This window comes from Salvelinus fontinalis, chromosome 11 (assembly GCF_029448725.1).
Source record: "Salvelinus fontinalis isolate EN_2023a chromosome 11, ASM2944872v1, whole genome shotgun sequence".
Lineage (NCBI taxonomy): Eukaryota > Metazoa > Chordata > Actinopteri > Salmoniformes > Salmonidae > Salvelinus > Salvelinus fontinalis.
The window spans coordinates 4,742,915-4,763,498 of record NC_074675.1 but is presented as its reverse complement, the minus strand read 5'-3'; the positions used below and the strand labels follow the sequence as shown (position 1 = coordinate 4,763,498).

At 41.4% G+C, this 20,584-nt stretch overlaps 1 protein-coding gene across 1 annotated transcript in view; it reads left to right on the top strand.

Moving 5' to 3' along the window:
- The first annotated feature begins 3,569 nt into the window (after positions 1–3,569).
- Positions 3,570–20,584, top strand: part of LOC129866036 (thyrotropin-releasing hormone-degrading ectoenzyme-like) — a 66,360-nt gene continuing 49,345 nt past the window's right edge. The window contains exons 1-3 of the mRNA XM_055939170.1: positions 3,570–3,654; positions 19,755–19,888; positions 20,020–20,075. Of these exons, the coding sequence (XP_055795145.1) occupies positions 19,775–19,888; positions 20,020–20,075 (170 nt within the window). The 5' untranslated portion in view covers positions 3,570–3,654; positions 19,755–19,774. The remainder of the gene's footprint in view (positions 3,655–19,754; positions 19,889–20,019; positions 20,076–20,584) is intronic.

Sequence of the window (20,584 nt, the reverse complement as noted above, 5' to 3'; positions counted from 1 at the left end):
AATGGGTTAAGGTTAGGGGAAGGGTTAGCTAAATGGGTTAGGGTTAGGGGAAGGGTTAGCTAAATGGGTTAAGGTTAGGGGAAGGGTTAGCTAAATGGGTTAAGGTTAGGGGAAGGGTTAGCTAAATGGGTTAAGGTTAGGGGAAGGGTTAGCTAAATGGTTTAAGGTTAGGGGAAGGGTTAGCTAAATGGGTTAAGGTTAGGGGAAGGGTTAGCTAAATGGGTTAAGGTTAGGGGAAGGGTTAGCTAAATGGGTTAAGGTTAGGGGAAGGGTTAGCTAAATGGGTTAAGGTTAGGGGAAGGGTTAGCTAAATGGGTTAAGGTTAGGGGAAGGGTTAGCTAAATTGTTTAAGGTTAGGGGAAAGGTTAGCTAACATGCTAAGTAGTTGCAAAGTAGCTAAAAAAAGTAGTAAGTAGTTCAAATTTGCTAATTAGCTAAAATGCTAAAGTTGTCCGTGATGAGATTGGAACATATAACCTTTGGTCTGCTAGACGTTAACGTTATATGCCCACCCATCCACCCTGACCAACCACCCATCCACCCTGACCAACCACCCTGACCATCCACCCTGACCAGCCACCCATCCACCCTGACCAACCACCCATCCACCCTGACCAACCACCCTGACCAACCACCCATCCACCCTGACCAACCACCCATCCACCCTGACCAATCACCCATCCACCCTGACCAACCACTCATCCACCCTGACCAACCACCCATCCACCCTGACCAACCACCCATCCACCCTGACCAACCACCCATCCACCCTGACCAACCACCCATCCACCCTGACCAATCACCCATCCACCCTGACCAACCACCCATCCACCCTGACCAACCACCCTGACCAACCACCTATCCACCTGACCAATCACCCATCCACCCTGACCAACCACCCATCCACCCTGACCAACCACCCATCCACACTGACCAATCACCCATCCACCCTGACCAACCACCCATCCACCCTGACCAATCACCCATCCACCCTGACCAACCACCCATCCACCCTGACCAACCACCCATCCACCCTGACCAATCACCCATCCACCCTGACCAACCACCCATCCACCCTGACCAACCACCCATTCACTCTGACCAACCACCCATCCACCCTAACCACCACCCATCCACCCTGACCAATCACCCATCCACCCTGACCAACCACCCATCCACCCTGACCAACCACCCATCCACCCTGACCAACCACCCATCCACCCTGACCAACCACCCATCCACCCTGACCCAACCACCCATCCACCCTGACCAACCACCCATCCACCCTGACCCAACCACCCATCCACCCTGACCATCCACCCTGACCAACCACCCATCCACCCTGACCAACCACCCTGACCAACCACCCATCCACCCTGACCAACCACCCACCTTTAGTTTTTTACCTTAAGTAAGTATTATGTAACCATACCAAAGGTAACATGCTAAGCTGAGTGTGTCGGATTTACATTTACTATGTTACATCTCTTCTATGAGACCAGGCTGCTCTCTTGATCGTGATCCCTGTGATATTCAGAATGCACTGACCCCACAGGCATCTGGTTTCATCAAACCGGATAATCAACGTAATTAAGTAATCAAATCAACTTAATTATGGTTGTTAGGAGCTGAACAATGGATACTTCAGACAGAGGCACACCAGGTTCCCCTCCCTCCATCTCTTTGATAACAAAAATAGTTCATTTGCTCAGTCCTCCCGCTCTGTCTGTCTGTCTGTCTGTCTGTCTGTCTCTCTCTGTCTTTCTCCCTCCCTCCTGTCTGTCTGTCTGTCTGTCTGTCTGTCTGTCTGTCTGTCTGTCTCCCTCCTGTCTGTCTGTCTGTCTGTCTGTCTGTCTGTGTGTGTGAGTAAGAAAGATTTAGGAGTTAATTGCTCAGTGGTTGGTCCCACCGCTCTGGTCCTCCGAGTCACGTCCCCTCCACCCTGACATGGACGTCCTGTTGATGGAGGTAATCAGAGATGGCAGCTAACAGAGGAGCCAGTCAGCACACCCAGGTGTACAGCGGCCATTTTGATTTTGACAGACATTAGATCAGACCAGCAGGTGTCATGGAGGAGCGGGGCGGTGAAACAGCTGTCAGCCAGTATTTTGTGTGTGTGTGTGTGTGTGTGTGTGTGTGACAGTTTCACCTGCCTAGGGACGGCAGGGGGGAAAGGGGGGGGGGGGTGTTGTAAGGGTACAGAGATCCTAAAATCAGGATGTAACCTGTCATGGATCTGAACCCCCTAATGTAACCTGTCATGGGTCTGAAGCACATAATGTGGAATAGGATGTAATTTGGGAGGCCAGCCAGTCCTTAGTTAACAGTCATCTTCTATATGTCAGATCAGTTGGCCAGACAGTCCTTAGTTAACAGTCATCTTCTATATGTCTCATCAGTTGGCCAGCCAGTCCTTAGTTAACAGTCATCTTCTAGATGTCTCATCAGTTGGCCAGACAGTCCTTAGTTAACAGTCATCTTCTATATGTCAGATCAGTTGGCCAGACAGTCCTTAGTTAACAGTCATCTTCTATATGTCTCATCAGTTGGCCAGCCAGTCCTTAGTTAACAGTCATCTTCTAGATGTCTCATCAGTTGGCCAGACAGTCCTTAGTTAACAGTCATCTTCTATATGTCTCATCAGTTGGCCAGACAGTCCTTAGTTAACAGTCATCTTCTATATGTCTCATCAGTTGGCCAGCCAGTCCTTAGTTAACAGTCATCTTCTAGATGTCTCATCAGTTGGCCAGACAGTCCTTAGTTAACAGTCATCTTCTATATGTCTCATCAGTTGGCCAGCCAGTCCTTAGTTAACAGTCATCTTCTATATGTCTCATCAGTTGGCCAGCCAGTCCTTAGTTAACAGTCATCTTCTAGATGTCTCATCAGTTGGCCAGCCAGTCCTTAGTTAACAGTCATCTTCTAGATGTCTCATCAGTTGGCCAGACAGTCCTTAGTTAACAGTCATCTTCTAGATGTCTCATCAGTTGGCCAGACAGTCCTTAGTTAACAGTCATCTTCTATATGTCTCATCAGTTGGCCAGACAGTCCTTAGTTATTCAACGAGGTGTCACAGCCCCTTTAGATTGAGAAAATCCAATCCCCTGGACGGAGAGAGAGAGAGGAAAAGTTAGGGAGAGGGAGAGAGAGAGAGAGAGAGAGAGAGAGAGAGAGAGAGAGAGAGAGAGAGAGAGAGAGAAGAGAGAGAGAGAGAGAGAGAGAGAGAGAGAGAGAGAAGAGAGAGAGAGAGAGAGAGAGAGAGAGAGAGAGAGAGAGAGAGAGAGAGAGAGAGAGAGAGAGAGAGAGAGAGAGAGAGAGAGAGAGAGAGAGAGAGAGAGAGAGAGAGAGAGAGAGAGAGAGAGAGAGAGAGAGAGAGAGAGAGAGAGAGAGAGAGAGAGAGTAATGTTGGTGTCATTATTATTCTGCCTGGTACTGCATCACTTTATCTGATCATCCGTACTTTAATAGTGTGCTGAAATTTTGCAAATTGTTTTCTTTTAAACTGATTTAAAACACCTCTCTCTCTCTTTCTCTCTCTCTCTCTCCCCCCACCTATCCCCTCTAGTCTACAGTGGCAGATTCCTCTGACTGTAGCAGTGGGGAATTCAACTTACAAATCATCAGAAGTCATCCTCTGGATCTCCAATAAAACAGGTACCTTCTATCTGCCTCTCTTCACATCTGCTCTCATCCACACCACAACCATGGTAACCACTAGAGGCATCACCACAACCATGGTAACCACTAGAAGCATCACCACAACCATAGTAATCACTAGAGGCATCACCACAACCATGGTAACCACTAGAGGCATCACCACAACCTTAATAACCACTAGAGGTATCACCACAACCATAGTAACCACTAGAGGCATCACCACAACCATAGTAACCACTAGAGGCATCACCACAACCATAGTAACCACTAGAGGCATCACCACCATCATAGTAACCACTAGAGGCATCACCACAACCATAGTAACCACTAGAGGCATCACCACAACCATGGTAACCACTAGAGGCATCACCACAACCATGGTAACCACTAGAGGTATCACCACAACCATAGTAACCACTAGAGGCATCACCACAACCATAGTAACCACTAGAGGCATCACCACAACCATAGTAACCACTAGAGGCATCACCACAACCATGGTAACCACTAGAGGCATCACCACAACCATAGTAACCACTAGAGGCATCACCACCATCATAGTAACCACTAGAGGCATCACCACAACCATAGTAACCACTAGAGGCATCACCACAACCATGGTAACCACTAGAGGCATCACCACAACCATGGTAACCACTAGAGGTATCACCACAACCATAGTAACCACTAGAGGCATCACCACAACCATAGTAACCACTAGAGGCATCACCACAACCATAGTAACCACTAGAGGCATCACCACAACCATGGTAACCACTAGAGGCATCACCACAACCATAGTAACCACTAGAGGCATCACCACAACCATAGTAACCACTAGAGGCATCACTGCTGCATATCCAACATACACCAGCTATTTTACAGTAGTGTTCCTGCTTGATATCCAATATACACCAGCTATATTACAGTAGTGTTCCTGCTGCATATCCAATATACACCAGCTATATTACAGTAGTGTTCCTGCTGCATATCCATTATACACCAGCTATATTACAGTAGTGTTCCTGTTTTATATCCATTATACACCAGCTATATTACAGTAGTGTTCCTGCTGCATATCCAATATACACCAGCTATATTACAGTAGTGTTCCTGTTTTATATCCATTATACACCAGCTATATTACAGTAGTGTTCCTGCTGCATATCCAATATACACCAGCTATATTACAGTAGTGTTCCTGCTGCATATCCAATATACACCAGCTATATTACAGTAGTGTTCCTGCTGCATATCCATTATACACCAGCTGTATTACAGTAGTGTTCCTGCTGCATATCCATTATACACCAGCTATATTACAGTAGTGTTCCTGCTGCAAATCCAATATACACCAGCTATATTACAGTAGTGTTCCTGCTGCATATCCAATATACACCAGCTATATTACAGTAGTGTTCCTGCTTGATATCCAATATACACCAGCTATATTACAGTAGTGTTCCTGCTGCATATCCATTATACACCAGCTGTATTACAGTAGTGTTCCTGCTGTATATCCATTATACACCAGCTATATTACAGTAGTGTTCCTGCTGCGTATCCATTATACACCAGCTATATTACAGTAGTGTTCCTGCTCCATATCCATTATACACCAGCTATATTACAGTAGTGTTCCTGCTGCATATCCATTATACACCAGCTATATTACAGTAGTGTTCCTGTTTTATATCCATTATACACCAGCTATATTACAGTAGTGTTCCTGCTGCATATCCATTATACACCAGCTATATTACAGTAGTGTTCCTGCTGCAAATCCAATATACACCAGCTATATTACAGTAGTGTTCCTGCTAAATATCCAATATACACCAGCTATATTACAGTAGTGTTCCTGCTGCATATCCAATATACACCAGCTATATTACAGTAGTGTTCCTGCTGCATATCCATTATACACCAGCTATATTACAGTAGTGTTCCTGCTGTATATCCATTATACACCAGCTATATTACAGTAGTGTTCCTGCTGCATATCCAATATACACCAGCTATATTACAGTAGTGTTCCTGCTCCATATCCATTATACACCAGCTATATTACAGTAGTGTTCCTGCTGCATATCCATTATACACCAGCTATATTACAGTAGTGTTCCTGCTTGATATCCAATATACACCAGCTATATTACAGTAGTGTTCCTGCTGCATATCCATTATACACCAGCTATATTACAGTAGTGTTCCTGCTTGATATCCAATATACACCAGCTATATTACAGTAGTGTTCCTGCTGCATATCCATTATACACCAGCTGTATTACAGTAGTGTTCCTGCTGCATATCCATTATACACCAGCTATATTACAGTAGTGTTCCTGCTGCAAATCCAATATACACCAGCTATATTACAGTAGTGTTCCTGCTGCATATCCAATATACACCAGCTATATTACAGTAGTGTTCCTGCTTGATATCCAATATACACCAGCTATATTACAGTAGTGTTCCTGCTGCATATCCATTATACACCAGCTGTATTACAGTAGTGTTCCTGCTGTATATCCATTATACACCAGCTATATTACAGTAGTGTTCCTGCTGCGTATCCATTATACACCAGCTATATTACAGTAGTGTTCCTGCTCCATATCCATTATACACCAGCTATATTACAGTAGTGTTCCTGCTGCATATCCATTATACACCAGCTATATTACAGTAGTGTTCCTGTTTTATATCCATTATACACCAGCTATATTACAGTAGTGTTCCTGCTGCGTATCCATTATACACCAGCTATATTACAGTAGTGTTCCTGCTCCATATCCATTATACACCAGCTATATTACAGTAGTGTTCCTGCTGCATATCCATTATACACCAGCTATATTACAGTAGTGTTCCTGTTTTATATCCATTATACACCAGCTATATTACAGTAGTGTTCCTGCTGCATATCCATTATACACCAGCTATATTACAGTAGTGTTCCTGCTGCATATCCAATATACACCAGCTATATTACAGTAGTGTTCCTGCTGCATATCCAATATACACCAGCTATATTACAGTAGTGTTCCTGCTGCATATCCATTATACACCAGCTATATTACAGTAGTGTTCCTGCTGTATATCCATTATACACCAGCTATATTACAGTAGTGTTCCTGCTGCATATCCAATATACACCAGCTATATTACAGTAGTGTTCCTGCTGCATATCCAATATACACCAGCTATATTACAGTAGTGTTCCTGCTCCATATCCATTATACACCAGCTATATTACAGTAGTGTTCCTGCTGCATATCCATTATACACCAGCTATATTACAGTAGTGTTCCTGCTTGATATCCAATATACACCAGCTATATTACAGTAGTGTTCCTGCTGCATATCCATTATACACCAGCTATATTACAGTAGTGTTCCTGCTTGATATCCAATATACACCAGCTATATTACAGTAGTGTTCCTGCTGCATATCCAATATACACCAGCTATATTACAGTAGTGTTCCTGCTCCATATCCAATATACACCAGCTATATTACAGTAGTGTTCCTGCTGCGTATCCATTATACACCAGCTATATTACAGTAGTGTTCCTGCTGCAAATCCAATATACACCAGCTATATTACAGTAGTGTTCCTGCTGCATATCCATTATACACCAGCTATATTACAGTAGTGTTCCTGCTGCATATCCATTATACACCAGCTATATTACAGTAGTGTTCCTGCTGCATATCCATTATACACCAGCTATATTACAGTAGTGTTCCTGCTGCATATCCAATATACACCAGCTATATTACAGTAGTGTTCCTGCTGCATATCCATTATACACCAGCTATATTACAGTAGTGTTCCTGCTGCGTATCCATTATACACCAGCTATATTACAGTAGTGTTCCTGCTGCATATCCAATATACACCAGCTATTTTACAGTAGTGTTCCTGCTGCATATCCAACATACACCAGCTATATTACAGTAGTGTTCCTGCTGCATATCCATTATACACCAGCTATATTACAGTAGTGTTCCTGCTGCATATCCATTATACACCAGCTATATTACAGTAGTGTTCCTGCTGCATATCTAACATACACCAGCTATATTACAGTAGTGTTCCTGCTACATATCCATTATACACCAGCTATATTACAGTAGTGTTCCTGCTGCATATCCATTATACACCAGCTATATTACAGTAGTGTTCCTGCTGTATATCCAACATACACCAGCTATATTACAGTAGTGATCCTGCTGCATATCCATTATACACCAGCTATATTACAGTAGTGTTCCTGCTGCATATCCATTATACACCAGCTATATTACAGTAGTGTTCCTGCTGCATATCCAATATACACCAGCTATATTACAGTAGTGTTCCTGCTGTATATCCATTATACACCAGCTATATTACAGTAGTGTTCCTGCTGCATATCCAATATACACCAGCTATATCAGCTATATTACAGTAGTGTTCCTGCTGTATATCCAACATACACCAGCTATATTACAGTAGTGTTCCTGCTGCATATCCAATATACACCAGCTATATCAGCTATATTACAGTAGTGTTCATGCTGCATATCCAACATACACCAGCTATATTACAGTAGTGTTCCTGCTGCATATCCAATATACACCAGCTATATTACAGTAGTGTTCCTGCTGCATATCCATTATACACCAGCTATATTACAGTAGTGTTCCTGCTGCATATCCATTATACACCAGCTATATTACAGTAGTGTTCCTGCTGTATATCCAACATACACCAGCTATATTACAGTAGTTTTCCTGCTGCATATCCAACATACACCAGCTATATTACAGTAGTGTTCCTGCTGCATATCCAATATACACCAGCTATATTACAGTAGTGTTCCTGCTGCATATCCAATATACACCAGCTATATTACAGTAGTGTTCCTGCTGCATATCCATTATACACCAGCTATATTACAGTAGTGTTCCTGCTGCATATCCATTATACACCAGCTATATTACAGTAGTGTTCCTGCTGCATATCCAATATACACCAGCTATATTACAGTAGTGTTCCTGCTGCATATCCAATATACACCAGCTATATTACAGTAGTGTTCCTGCTGCATATCCATTATACACCAGCTATATTACAGTAGTGTTCCTGCTGCATATCCATTATACACCAGCTATATTACAGTAGTGTTCCTGCTGCGTATCCATTATACACCAGCTATATTACAGTAGTGTTCCTGCTGCATATCCATTATACACCAGCTATATTACAGTAGTGTTCCTGCTCCATATCCATTATACACCAGCTATATTACAGTAGTGTTCCTGCTGCATATCCAATATACACCAGCTATATTACAGTAGTGTTCCTGCTGCATATCCATTATACACCAGCTATATTACAGTAGTGTTCCTGCTGCGTATCCATTATACACCAGCTATATTACAGTAGTGTTCCTGCTGCATATCCAATATACACCAGCTATATTACAGTAGTGTTCCTGCTGCATATCCAATATACACCAGCTATATTACAGTAGTGTTCCTGCTGTATATCCATTATACACCAGCTATATTACAGTAGTGTTCCTGCTGCATATCCAATATACACCAGCTATATTACAGTAGTGTTCCTGCTGTATATCCATTATACACCAGCTATATTACAGTAGTGTTCCTGCTGCATATCCAATATACACCAGCTATATCAGCTATATTACAGTAGTGTTCCTGCTGTATATCCAACATACACCAGCTATATTACAGTAGTGTTCCTGCTGCATATACAATATACACCAGCTATATCAGCTATATTACAGTAGTGTTCATGCTGCATATCCAACATACACCAGCTATATTACAGTAGTGTTCCTGCTGCATATCCAATATACACCAGCTATATTACAGTAGTGTTCCTGCTGCATATCCATTATACACCAGCTATATTACAGTAGTGTTCCTGCTGCATATCCATTATACACCAGCTATATTACAGTAGTGTTCCTGCTGTATATCCAACATACACCAGCTATATTACAGTAGTTTTCCTGCTGCATATCCATTATACACCAGCTATATTACAGTAGTGTTCCTGCTGCATATCCATTATACACCAGCTATATTACAGTAGTGTTCCTGCTGTATATCCAACATACACCAGCTATATTACAGTAGTTTTCCTGCTGCATATCCAACATACACCAGCTATATTACAGTAGTGTTCCTGCTGCATATCCAATATACACCAGCTATATTACAGTAGTGTTCCTGCTGCATATCCAATATACACCAGCTATATTACAGTAGTGTTCCTGCTGCATATCCATTATACACCAGCTATATTACAGTAGTGTTCCTGCTGCATATCCATTATACACCAGCTATATTACAGTAGTGTTCCTGCTGCATATCCAATATACACCAGCTATATTACAGTAGTGTTCCTGCTGCATATCCAATATACACCAGCTATATTACAGTAGTGTTCCTGCTGCATATCCATTATACACCAGCTATATTACAGTAGTGTTCCTGCTGCATATCCAATATACACCAGCTATATTACAGTAGTATTCCTGCTGTATATCCAACATACACCAGCTATATTACAGTAGTGTTCCTGCTGCATATCCATTATACACCAGCTATATTACAGTAGTGTTCCTGCTGCATATCCAATATACACCAGCTATATTACAGTAGTGTTCCTGCTGCATATCCATTATACACCAGCTATATTACAGTAGTGTTCCTGCTGCGTATCCATTATACACCAGCTATATTACAGTAGTGTTCCTGCTGCATTTCCAATATACACCAGCTATATTACAGTAGTGTTCCTGCTGCATATCCATTATACACCAGCTATATTACAGTAGTGTTCCTGCTGCATATCCATTATACACCAGCTATATTACAGTAGTGTTCCTGCTGCATATCTAACATACACCAGCTATATTACAGTAGTGTTCCTGCTACATATCCATTATACACCAGCTATATTACAGTAGTGTTCCTGCTGCATATCCATTATACACCAGCTATATTACAGTAGTGTTCCTGCTGTATATCCAACATACACCAGCTATATTACAGTAGTGATCCTGCTGCATATCCATTATACACCAGCTATATTACAGTAGTGTTCCTGCTGCATATCCATTATACACCAGCTATATTACAGTAGTGTTCCTGCTGCATATCCAATATACACCAGCTATATTACAGTAGTGTTCCTGCTGCATATCCAATATACACCAGCTATATTACAGTAGTGTTCCTGCTGCATATCCAATATACACCAGCTATATTACAGTAGTGTTCCTGCTGCATATCCATTATACACCAGCTATATTACAGTAGTGTTCCTGCTTGATATCCAACATACACCAGCTATATTACAGTAGTGATCCTGCTGCATATCCATTATACACCAGCTATATTACAGTAGTGTTCCTGCTGCATATCCATTATACACCAGCTATATTACAGTAGTGTTCCTGCTGCATATCCAATATACACCAGCTATATTACAGTAGTGTTCCTGCTGCATATCCAATATACACCAGCTATATTACAGTAGTGTTCCTGCTGCATATCCATTATACACCAGCTATATTACAGTAGTGTTCCTGCTTGATATCCATTATACACCAGCTATATTACAGTAGTATTCCTGTTGCATATCCATTATACACCAGCTATATTACAGTAGTGTTCCTGCTGCATATCCAACATACACCAGCTATATTACAGTAGTGTTCCTGCTACATATCCATTATACACCAGCTATATTACAGTAGTGTTCCTGCTGCATATCCAATATACACCAGCTATATTACAGTAGTGTTCCTGCTGCATATCCATTATACACCAGCTATATTACAGTAGTGTTCCTGCTGCATATCCAATATACACCAGCTATATTACAGTAGTGTTCCTGCTGCATATCCAATATACACCAGCTATATTACAGTAGTGTTCCTGCTCCACATACATTATACACCAGCTATATTACAGTAGTGTTCCTGCTGCATATCCATTATACACCAGCTATATTACAGTAGTGTTCCTGCTGCATATCCAATATACACCAGCTATATTACAGTAGTGTTCCTGCTGCATATCCAATATACACCAGCTATATTACAGTAGTGTTCCTGCTGCATATCCATTATATACCAGCTATATTACAGTAGTGTTCCTGCTGCATATCCATTATACACCAGCTATATTACAGTAGTGTTCCTGCTGTATATCCAACATACACCAGCTATATTACAGTAGTGTTCCTGCTGCATATCCATTATACACCAGCTATATTACAGTAGTGTTCCTGCTGCATATCCAATATACACCAGCTATATTACAGTAGTGTTCCTGCTGCATATCCAATATACACCAGCTATATTACAGTAGTGTTCCTGCTGCATATCCATTATACACCAGCTATATTACAGTAGTGTTCCTGCTGCATATCCAATATACACCAGCTATATTACAGTAGTGTTCCTGCTGTATATCCAACATACACCAGCTATATTACAGTAGTGTTCCTGCTGCATATCCAATATACACCAGCTATATTACAGTAGTGTTCCTGCTGCATATCCATTATACACCAGCTATATTACAGTAGTGTTCCTGCTCCATATCCATTATACACCAGCTATCTTACAGTAGTGTTCCTGCTGCATATCCAATATACACCAGCTATATTACAGTAGTGTTCCTGCTGCATATCCATTATACACCAGCTATATTACAGTAGTGTTCCTGCTGCGTATCCATTATACACCAGCTATATTACAGTAGTGTTCCTGCTGCATATCCAATATACACCAGCTATATTACAGTAGTGTTCCTGCTGCATATCCAATATACACCAGCTATATTACAGTAGTGTTCCTGCTGTATATCCATTATACACCAGCTATATTACAGTAGTGTTCCTGCTGCATATCCAATATACACCAGCTATATTACAGTAGTGTTCCTGCTGTATATCCATTATACACCAGCTATATTACAGTAGTGTTCCTGCTGCATATCCAATATACACCAGCTATATCAGCTGTATTACAGTAGTGTTCCTGCTGTATATCCAACATACACCAGCTATATTACAGTAGTGTTCCTGCTGCATATCCAATATACACCAGCTATATCAGCTATATTACAGTAGTGTTCATGCTGCATATCCAACATACACCAGCTATATTACAGTAGTGTTCCTGCTGCATATCCATTATACACCAGCTATATTACAGTAGTGTTCCTGCTGCATATCCAATATACAGCAGCTATATTACATTAGTGGTCCTGCTGTATATCCATTGCAAAGTAATCAGTCTTCCATGTCACCTCTCTGAATTTGTCCTAATGTGTGTTTGCGTCTCTGTCCGTGTGCGTCGTGAACCCGGGGCCCACGCATGATTTAACAGAGGGGCGCGTGACGACATGTTCAGCCTGCAGAATTAGAGGCTACAGTCACCGGTTGAATTAGGTGCCAGTGAATTACTGTGTCGCCGAGAGACACAAGTCCCCTGTCAATTGTCTTTAATTACAATCCACTCTGGCTACGCTCTGTATCACAGGTGTGTCTATCTTGGTAGCTGACTGTTCCTTTCTTTGGCTGTGTCCGAAATCGCACCCTATTCCCTATATTATGACTACTTTTGACCGAAGCCCTATTTAAACGTAATTCTTTATTTAACTAGGAAAGTTAGTTGATAAGAATACATTCTTATTTACAATGACGGGCTACCGGGGAACAGTGGGTTAAACTGCCTTGTTCAGGGACAGAAAGACATCTTTTTACCTTTGTCAGCTCAGGGATTCGATCCAGCAACCTTTCGGTTACTGGCCCATCGCTCGAACCACTAGGCTACCTGCCGCCCCATATAGGGTGCCTTTTGGGATACAGGCAGGGAGAGGAGCAGCATTGCCACCACTGCCCAGGCCTCTCGGGATTCAATTTAGGAGTGGAACTTCCAGTGACGTTTGTTGATAAAGATCTTCCCCCTTGCGTGACACCATTTAACTTCCCCATCCTCCCCTAACCCCTCTTAGAATGGTTCATGTTGCTATGAACCCTGCTGTGTTGATCGCACCAGGCTATTCCAAGACTGAATCCGGAAACAAAACACGACAAGATAATGTCGTGTCTTTGGCTATGCTGGATTAAGTGATATGACATGCTATTCTAGAAAATCATTTCTCTGTAATTATTATTACCTGATTTAAGCTAATCAGGTAGATAATTAACTAGAAAGTCGGGGCACCACGAAGAATGTTTATAGAGCTGTTATCTTCCGAATAAACTCTGAAAGACCTAGTAATATTTTACATCAATAGCAGTCAATATTGATCATCACCTTATTTCAGTCTCACCTGAACATCGTATATTTCTTGGTTATCTTCACGAAGCCTGGCTAACAAGTTGAAACAGCAATACAATATTGGGTTTAATTATTTATTTACTAAATACCTAAATAATCACACAGAATGACATATACACAGAATGCAAATGATGTCATACAGAAAACGTCCCTGGTGGACTGAGCCGACATGACGGCTGGTTACACAAAGGAAAGGGGGTTTTGGTTTGAGTGAAAGAGCGGGAAGACTAAGAAACAAAGGAGAAGCGATGTCTCTATCGGGCCGTAGGCAGCTACTCTATCGTAAATAGAGTATCTTATGCATTCTAAATTACCGCCCATTTGGAAAAGGAAAATGCAATAAATATTTACTCTGCGCTGCGCTTCGGTAGGTTGGTCGTAGTCGCTGGCCGTGTTGCCCAACAGAGATCTGAACGTCTGAATGTCTCTGGTGGTAAATTGGATACATTGTAGTATCGTTGTTGTGTGTTAGACTGAATCCGTCGTCCGTCCTTTCCTAGCCCACGTTTACAGCGGCCGCTGCTAACTCAACGGCTAGGAGGTATCACTTCTGTAGTGAATAAGAGTTCAAAGTTCATACCATTTGCAACCAAAGCTCACGCTGAGGTTGGCTTAGTTCTGTAGTTGACATGTTAGTCCTTTTAACGTGGACCCGTCGTCCTCACGTCCTCGGAACAGCTTATTATCTGAATCCTTCTGACATCGGACCGTCGCCCTAATGTTCCCGGAACAGCTTATTATCTGAGTCCTTCTGACATCGGACCGTCGCCCTAATGTTCCCGAAACAGCTTATTATCTGAGTCCTTCTGACATCGGACCGTCGCCCTAATGTTCCCGAAGCAGCTTATTATCTGAATCCTTCTGACATCGGACCGTCGCCCTAATGTTCCCGAAACAGCTTATTATCTGAGTCCTTATAACGTGAGGCTGCAGGCCTCGCGTACTCGGAACAGGAGGTTACATTTTCGTCAAGGGCTAATATAGTGGAGCGAGAAGGGTGTGTTTTATAGTTTAGAACCCATTTCTCTTCACAGCGGCGGGCCACTGATTGAGCAGAGCTCTAACCTTATGAAAACCCAATTCTCTCATTTGGAAGCTAAAATTACATTTTATCTTTTCACAAATAGTTTCATATTTAAACGTTTAAATTGCACAACAATTCCATGTGAATCTGATAACTATAATGTGTAGACTTTCCACGATACAGTTTATGTCATCCTGTCATTAACTTTTACTGCCTCAGAAACCCGGATCCGGGATCACCCCCCACCCCCCCCACACTGATTAGCATCGCTAGCATAGCGTCACATTTAAATAGTAGCATCTAAATATCATTAAATCACAAGTCCAAGACACCAAATGAAAGATACAGATCTTGTGAATAAAGTCACCATTTCAGATTTTTAAAATGTTTTACAGGGAAGACAAAATATGTAAATCTATTAGCTAACCATGTTAGCAAAAGACACAATTTTTCTTTGTCCACCATTTTTTCTCAACACCAGTAGCTATCACCAATTCGGCTAAACTAAGATATTGATAGCCACTAACCAAGAAAAAACCTCATCAGATGACAGTCTGATAACATATTTATGGTATAGGATAGGTTTTGTTAGAAAAATGTGCATATTTCAGGTATAAATCATAGTTTGCCATTGCAGCCACCATCACAAATCTCACCAAAGCTCCTAGAATTACTACAGAGAGCAACTTGTATTACCAATTTACTCATCATAAAACATTTCTTAAAAATACACAGCACATAGCAATGGAAAGACACAGATCTTGTGAATTCAGACAACATTTCAGATTTTCTAAGTGTTTTACGGCGAAAACGCAATAAATCGTTATATTAGCATACCACATATGCAAACGTTACCAGAGCATTGATTCTAGCCAAAGAGAGCGATAACGTAATCATCGCCAAAATATATTAATTTTTTCACTAACCTTCTCAGAATTCTTCAGATGACACTCCTGTAACATCATATTACACAATCCATATAGAGTTTGATCGAAAATGTGCATATTTAGCGGCACAAATCGTGCTTACACAATGGAAATACTGTCCAACTACTCAAGCAATCTGCCCGGCAGCATCATGATAATACAACTATTTTTATCGAAAACTATTCATAAACTTGACAAAAAAAATACAGGTTGGACATGAAATGATGGATGCATTAGTTATTAATGCAACCGCCGAGTTAGATTTTTAAAATTAACGTTACTAGACATACAGTGTGCGTTACAGACAGACTAGTGCTGCAATAATCGCGTCACTAATCGCCATTATGGAGTTTACATTTTTCCACATAAAAACGGAATAACATCATAAATAGCTCTTACTTTTCGACGAGCTTCCATCAGAATCTTGGCATGGTGGTCCTTTGTCCAAAAGAATCGTTGCTTGGTTGTAAAACGTTGCATTCAACTTCTGATATAGCAGCTAACAATAGCTAACAATAGCTATTTTGCCCCAACGTGTTCAAATCCTCAAGGCGCAATACTGAGGAAATTCCGAAAAATAGCAATATACTCGCATAATCTGATATAACTTGGTTTAAAATAGCTTCGTTATGATGCTTCTAACACCTATATCTAATTAAATTACAGACGGATACATCTAACGTTGATAATTGAGCATTTGAAAATGTCATCCTGAGGTCCCTCTCTGCGCAATGCTCAGCGTCGAAAGGAAGGCTACCCTCACTCCTTGGCCTTTTATAACCTCTGAGAGCTACGTAGCAAGCCCATTCCACTTCTCATTGGTTACTGACATCCAGGGGAAGGCGGGTGCAGTTCATGTCGTTCCATAGGATACACACAGACTTTTAAAACTGATCTGAAACCAGAGCTTTGCTCTCAGACCATCGCAGTACCTGTCATGGATTTCGCTGTAGAAAGAGTTCTGGGTCACCCACAGACATAATTCCAACGGTTTATGAAACTAGAGAGTGTTTTCTATCCAATAGAATTAATAATATGCATATTGTACGAGCAAGAATTGAGCACGAGGCAGTTTAATTTGGCGACACCCAGAAATAAAAAATGCTAACTGCGCCCCCTATTGACAAAACGTTAATAAGAATGTCTCAGATGACAACCGAACTGACATCATATTCATTAAGTACCGACGCATATTTTCAACTAATTGGATTACCGAAATATGGTTCCTTTCCCCCCACCGTTTGAAGTTCCCCGACTCTCTATGTTTAACAAAGGTTTTTTCATAAGTCGTTCAGTAGAGTCAAGAGCGGAAATGGAGAAAGGTATTTATGAGGGGGTCATAAACCTTACCCACAGACCAACGTCATGACAGTAGCCACGTAGGCTGTGTGAGACCAATATAGCGTTGGATTAATGTAGCCTGAACTATAGGGTTGACGATAGTGGTTTTCTGGTTTGTTACTCAATGTCTTTTTTCACCACACGCCGGCGATGACTGGAAATTAGCCTCCACTCTCACCCAGCAGCCTCTCTTCACTCTCACCCAGCAGCCAGAAATCTGAAGCCAGACTTATCAGCTCTCTCTCTCTCTCTCACACAAACACACACACACTATCCTAGTAGTCTGAATCCCTCGGTGGGTCCATTAGCTATCCCATTTTGTTATTGAGCCTCGCTGCACTGAGAGCTTGGCAGCTCTGGCACGTCTGCACACATGGGAACAGAGGGACAGACTGTGTTCAGTGGGAATCTTTGGTGGAATGGTGTAAGTGTGTGTGTGTGGGGGTGGGTGGGGGGGGGTGGGGGGTGGGGGGGGGGGGGTGTATTCACACCTGCTCTCTGTTCATATACAAGAGGGTTTCAGTCTGGTCCACTCTACAGCCAGCTCCCTGCTCTCTGTTCATATACAAGAGGGTTTCAGTCTGGTCCACTCTACAGTCAGCCTACAGCCAGCTCCCTGCTCTCTGTTCATATACAAGAGGGTTTCAGTCTGGTCCACTCTACAGTCAGCCTACAGCCAGCTCCCTGCTCTCTGTTCATATACAAGAGGGTTTCAGTCTGGTCCACTCTACAGTCAGCCTACAGTCAGCTCCAAGCTCTCTGTTCATTTACAAGAGGGTTTCAGTCTGGTCCACTCTACAGCCAGCTCCCTGCTCTCTGTTCATATACAAGAGGGTTTCAGTCTGGTCCACTCTACAGCCAGCTCCCTGCTCTCTGTTCATATACTAGAGGGTTTCAGTCTGGTCCACCCTACAGTCAGCCTACAGCCAGCTCCATGCTCTCTGTTCATTTACAAGAGGGTTTCAGTCTGGTCCACTCTACAGCCAGCTCCATTCTCTCTGTTCATATACAAGAGGGTTTCAGTCTGGTCCACTCTAGTTAGAGGTGTTTTCTCTCCATCACACTTAACCCTCAGAAACACGTTAGGATGTTCAGCTGAGACCAATATTTATACTGTTGTCCTCGTGTGTAACTGAGGGACTAGAACAAGAATAAGAAAATAACATATATATAAATATAAAAATAACATATATATAAATAACATATATATAAATAACATATATATAAATAACATATGTAAATATATAAATAACATTTACATAAATATATAAACAACATATATATAAATAACATATATATAAATATAATGTATAAATAATATATATATATAACATATATATAAATAACATATGTAAATATATAAATAACATATATATAAATATCATGTATAAATAACATATATATAAATAACATATGTAAATATATAAATAACATCGATAATGTGTCTGATTCCTCATTTTCACCTCGAATAGAACTACAGGGACCTTTGTCAGAGTTTTCTTGTTATGAGCGCTGAGGGAACTTTATGCACTTGGCCAGATCATTCTGCATCTTTGTTGCATTCTTCACATATGATTTGGCACAGTTTTGCAAATGTACACAGCTTTTCCTTCTACATTAGCTGCAGTGAAATGTCTCCACACATCAGATAGTGCCCGTGGCATTTTCCTGTAAAGATGAGAAAAAAATTGTAATAAAAAACAAATACAATTCTACGTACAGATAAATAGTTAAGCAGTTATATTAAACAACTCCTTTGTAAGATGCATATTTTAAAATGAAACATGTATCTTAACAGGTGAATTAACACTCAGTTAGCAGGCTCAAGCAAGCTAAAACCCACATGCTAGCAAAAACTAACTAGCAGAAATTGTTAACAAGTTAGAAATTATTTAAACACACTTTGCTGTAGGCTACTATTTACTAGTTAACAAAAAATCATGTATGTTATATAAAATATATTCACCCCACCCAGTATTGTAATCAATACTTACCTGAAAGCATGTAGTCCTTGGCTCAGACAGTGTAGTAGTGTGGGCTCAATAGCATCTCATTAGAGTGCAAGATCTTGAGAATCAGCTGTACATGTGATGGAAGAATGCACTGTGCATGCAGAGGGTTGCAATTCCATTGAATTGGGAATAGTTTAACCAAAATATGCCACAAGACCTAGAATTGCCTTATGTGTATCCCACAAAAAAAGGCTCACTGTTATAAGCAAAAAAAAAAAGCAAATAATTTAGGGAAAATTCAGGGAATTTACCAGAAATCTTCCGTCCCTTTGCAACCCTAAGTATACCTTTAAACAAGTATGTTACTATATACAGTAAACCTTTAAACATGTCATGATCTCTGTATCTATAGCACTGTATATATAGATTAAACCTTTAAACATGTCCGCCATGTTTGTTTGTTTACAGAGACACACAAAGTGGGCCGGATGGACGACGACATGTGGTTGCTAGGCAACATCAACCAGACCGGGTACTTCCGGGTGAACTACGACCTCCACAACTGGAGGCTCCTCATTGGACAGCTGATGACCAACCCTGAGGTAGGACGCTCTTCCTCTTCGTCATCTTCCTCTTTCCCTTCCTCCTCTTCATCATCTGGACCATTAAAGGTTTGAATAAAAACAGAAACATTTATAAAAAATGTTCCATCTTTCCTGTTTTCTCTCCGTAGATAATCTCTGTTGGCAACAGGGCTGGGCTCATCGATGATGTCTTCAATCTGGCCAGGTACGTTTAATGGCCGCCTCATCACAGGATGCTGTTTCTGTTCTCTCCTTGTGGCTTCCCTCATCTGTGTTTTCTCAGTAGTAGCCTTCTAGTACACCGACTACAGTCCTGTTGTGTCCTGTTGGCTCTGTCCACAGAGCGTCCCGACACAGTGTTACCCATCTAGTCTCATAGGTCATCATAGCATCCCCTCTAACCACTGTTCTCAGTACAGATATTATCATAAAGACTGGAGACACGTCATCACAGCTTCTCATTTTAAACTGTTCTCAGTACAGCCATTATTATAAAGACTGGAGACACGTCATCACAGCTTCTCATTTTAAACTGTTCTCAGTACAGCCATTGTTATAGAGATTGGAAACATGTCATCACATCTTCTCTTCTCAAACTGTTCTCAGTACAGCCATTATTGTTGAGATTGGACACATGTCACCACAGCTTCTCTTGTCAACTTGTTCTCAGTACAGCCATTATTATAGAGATTGGACACATATCATCACAGCTTC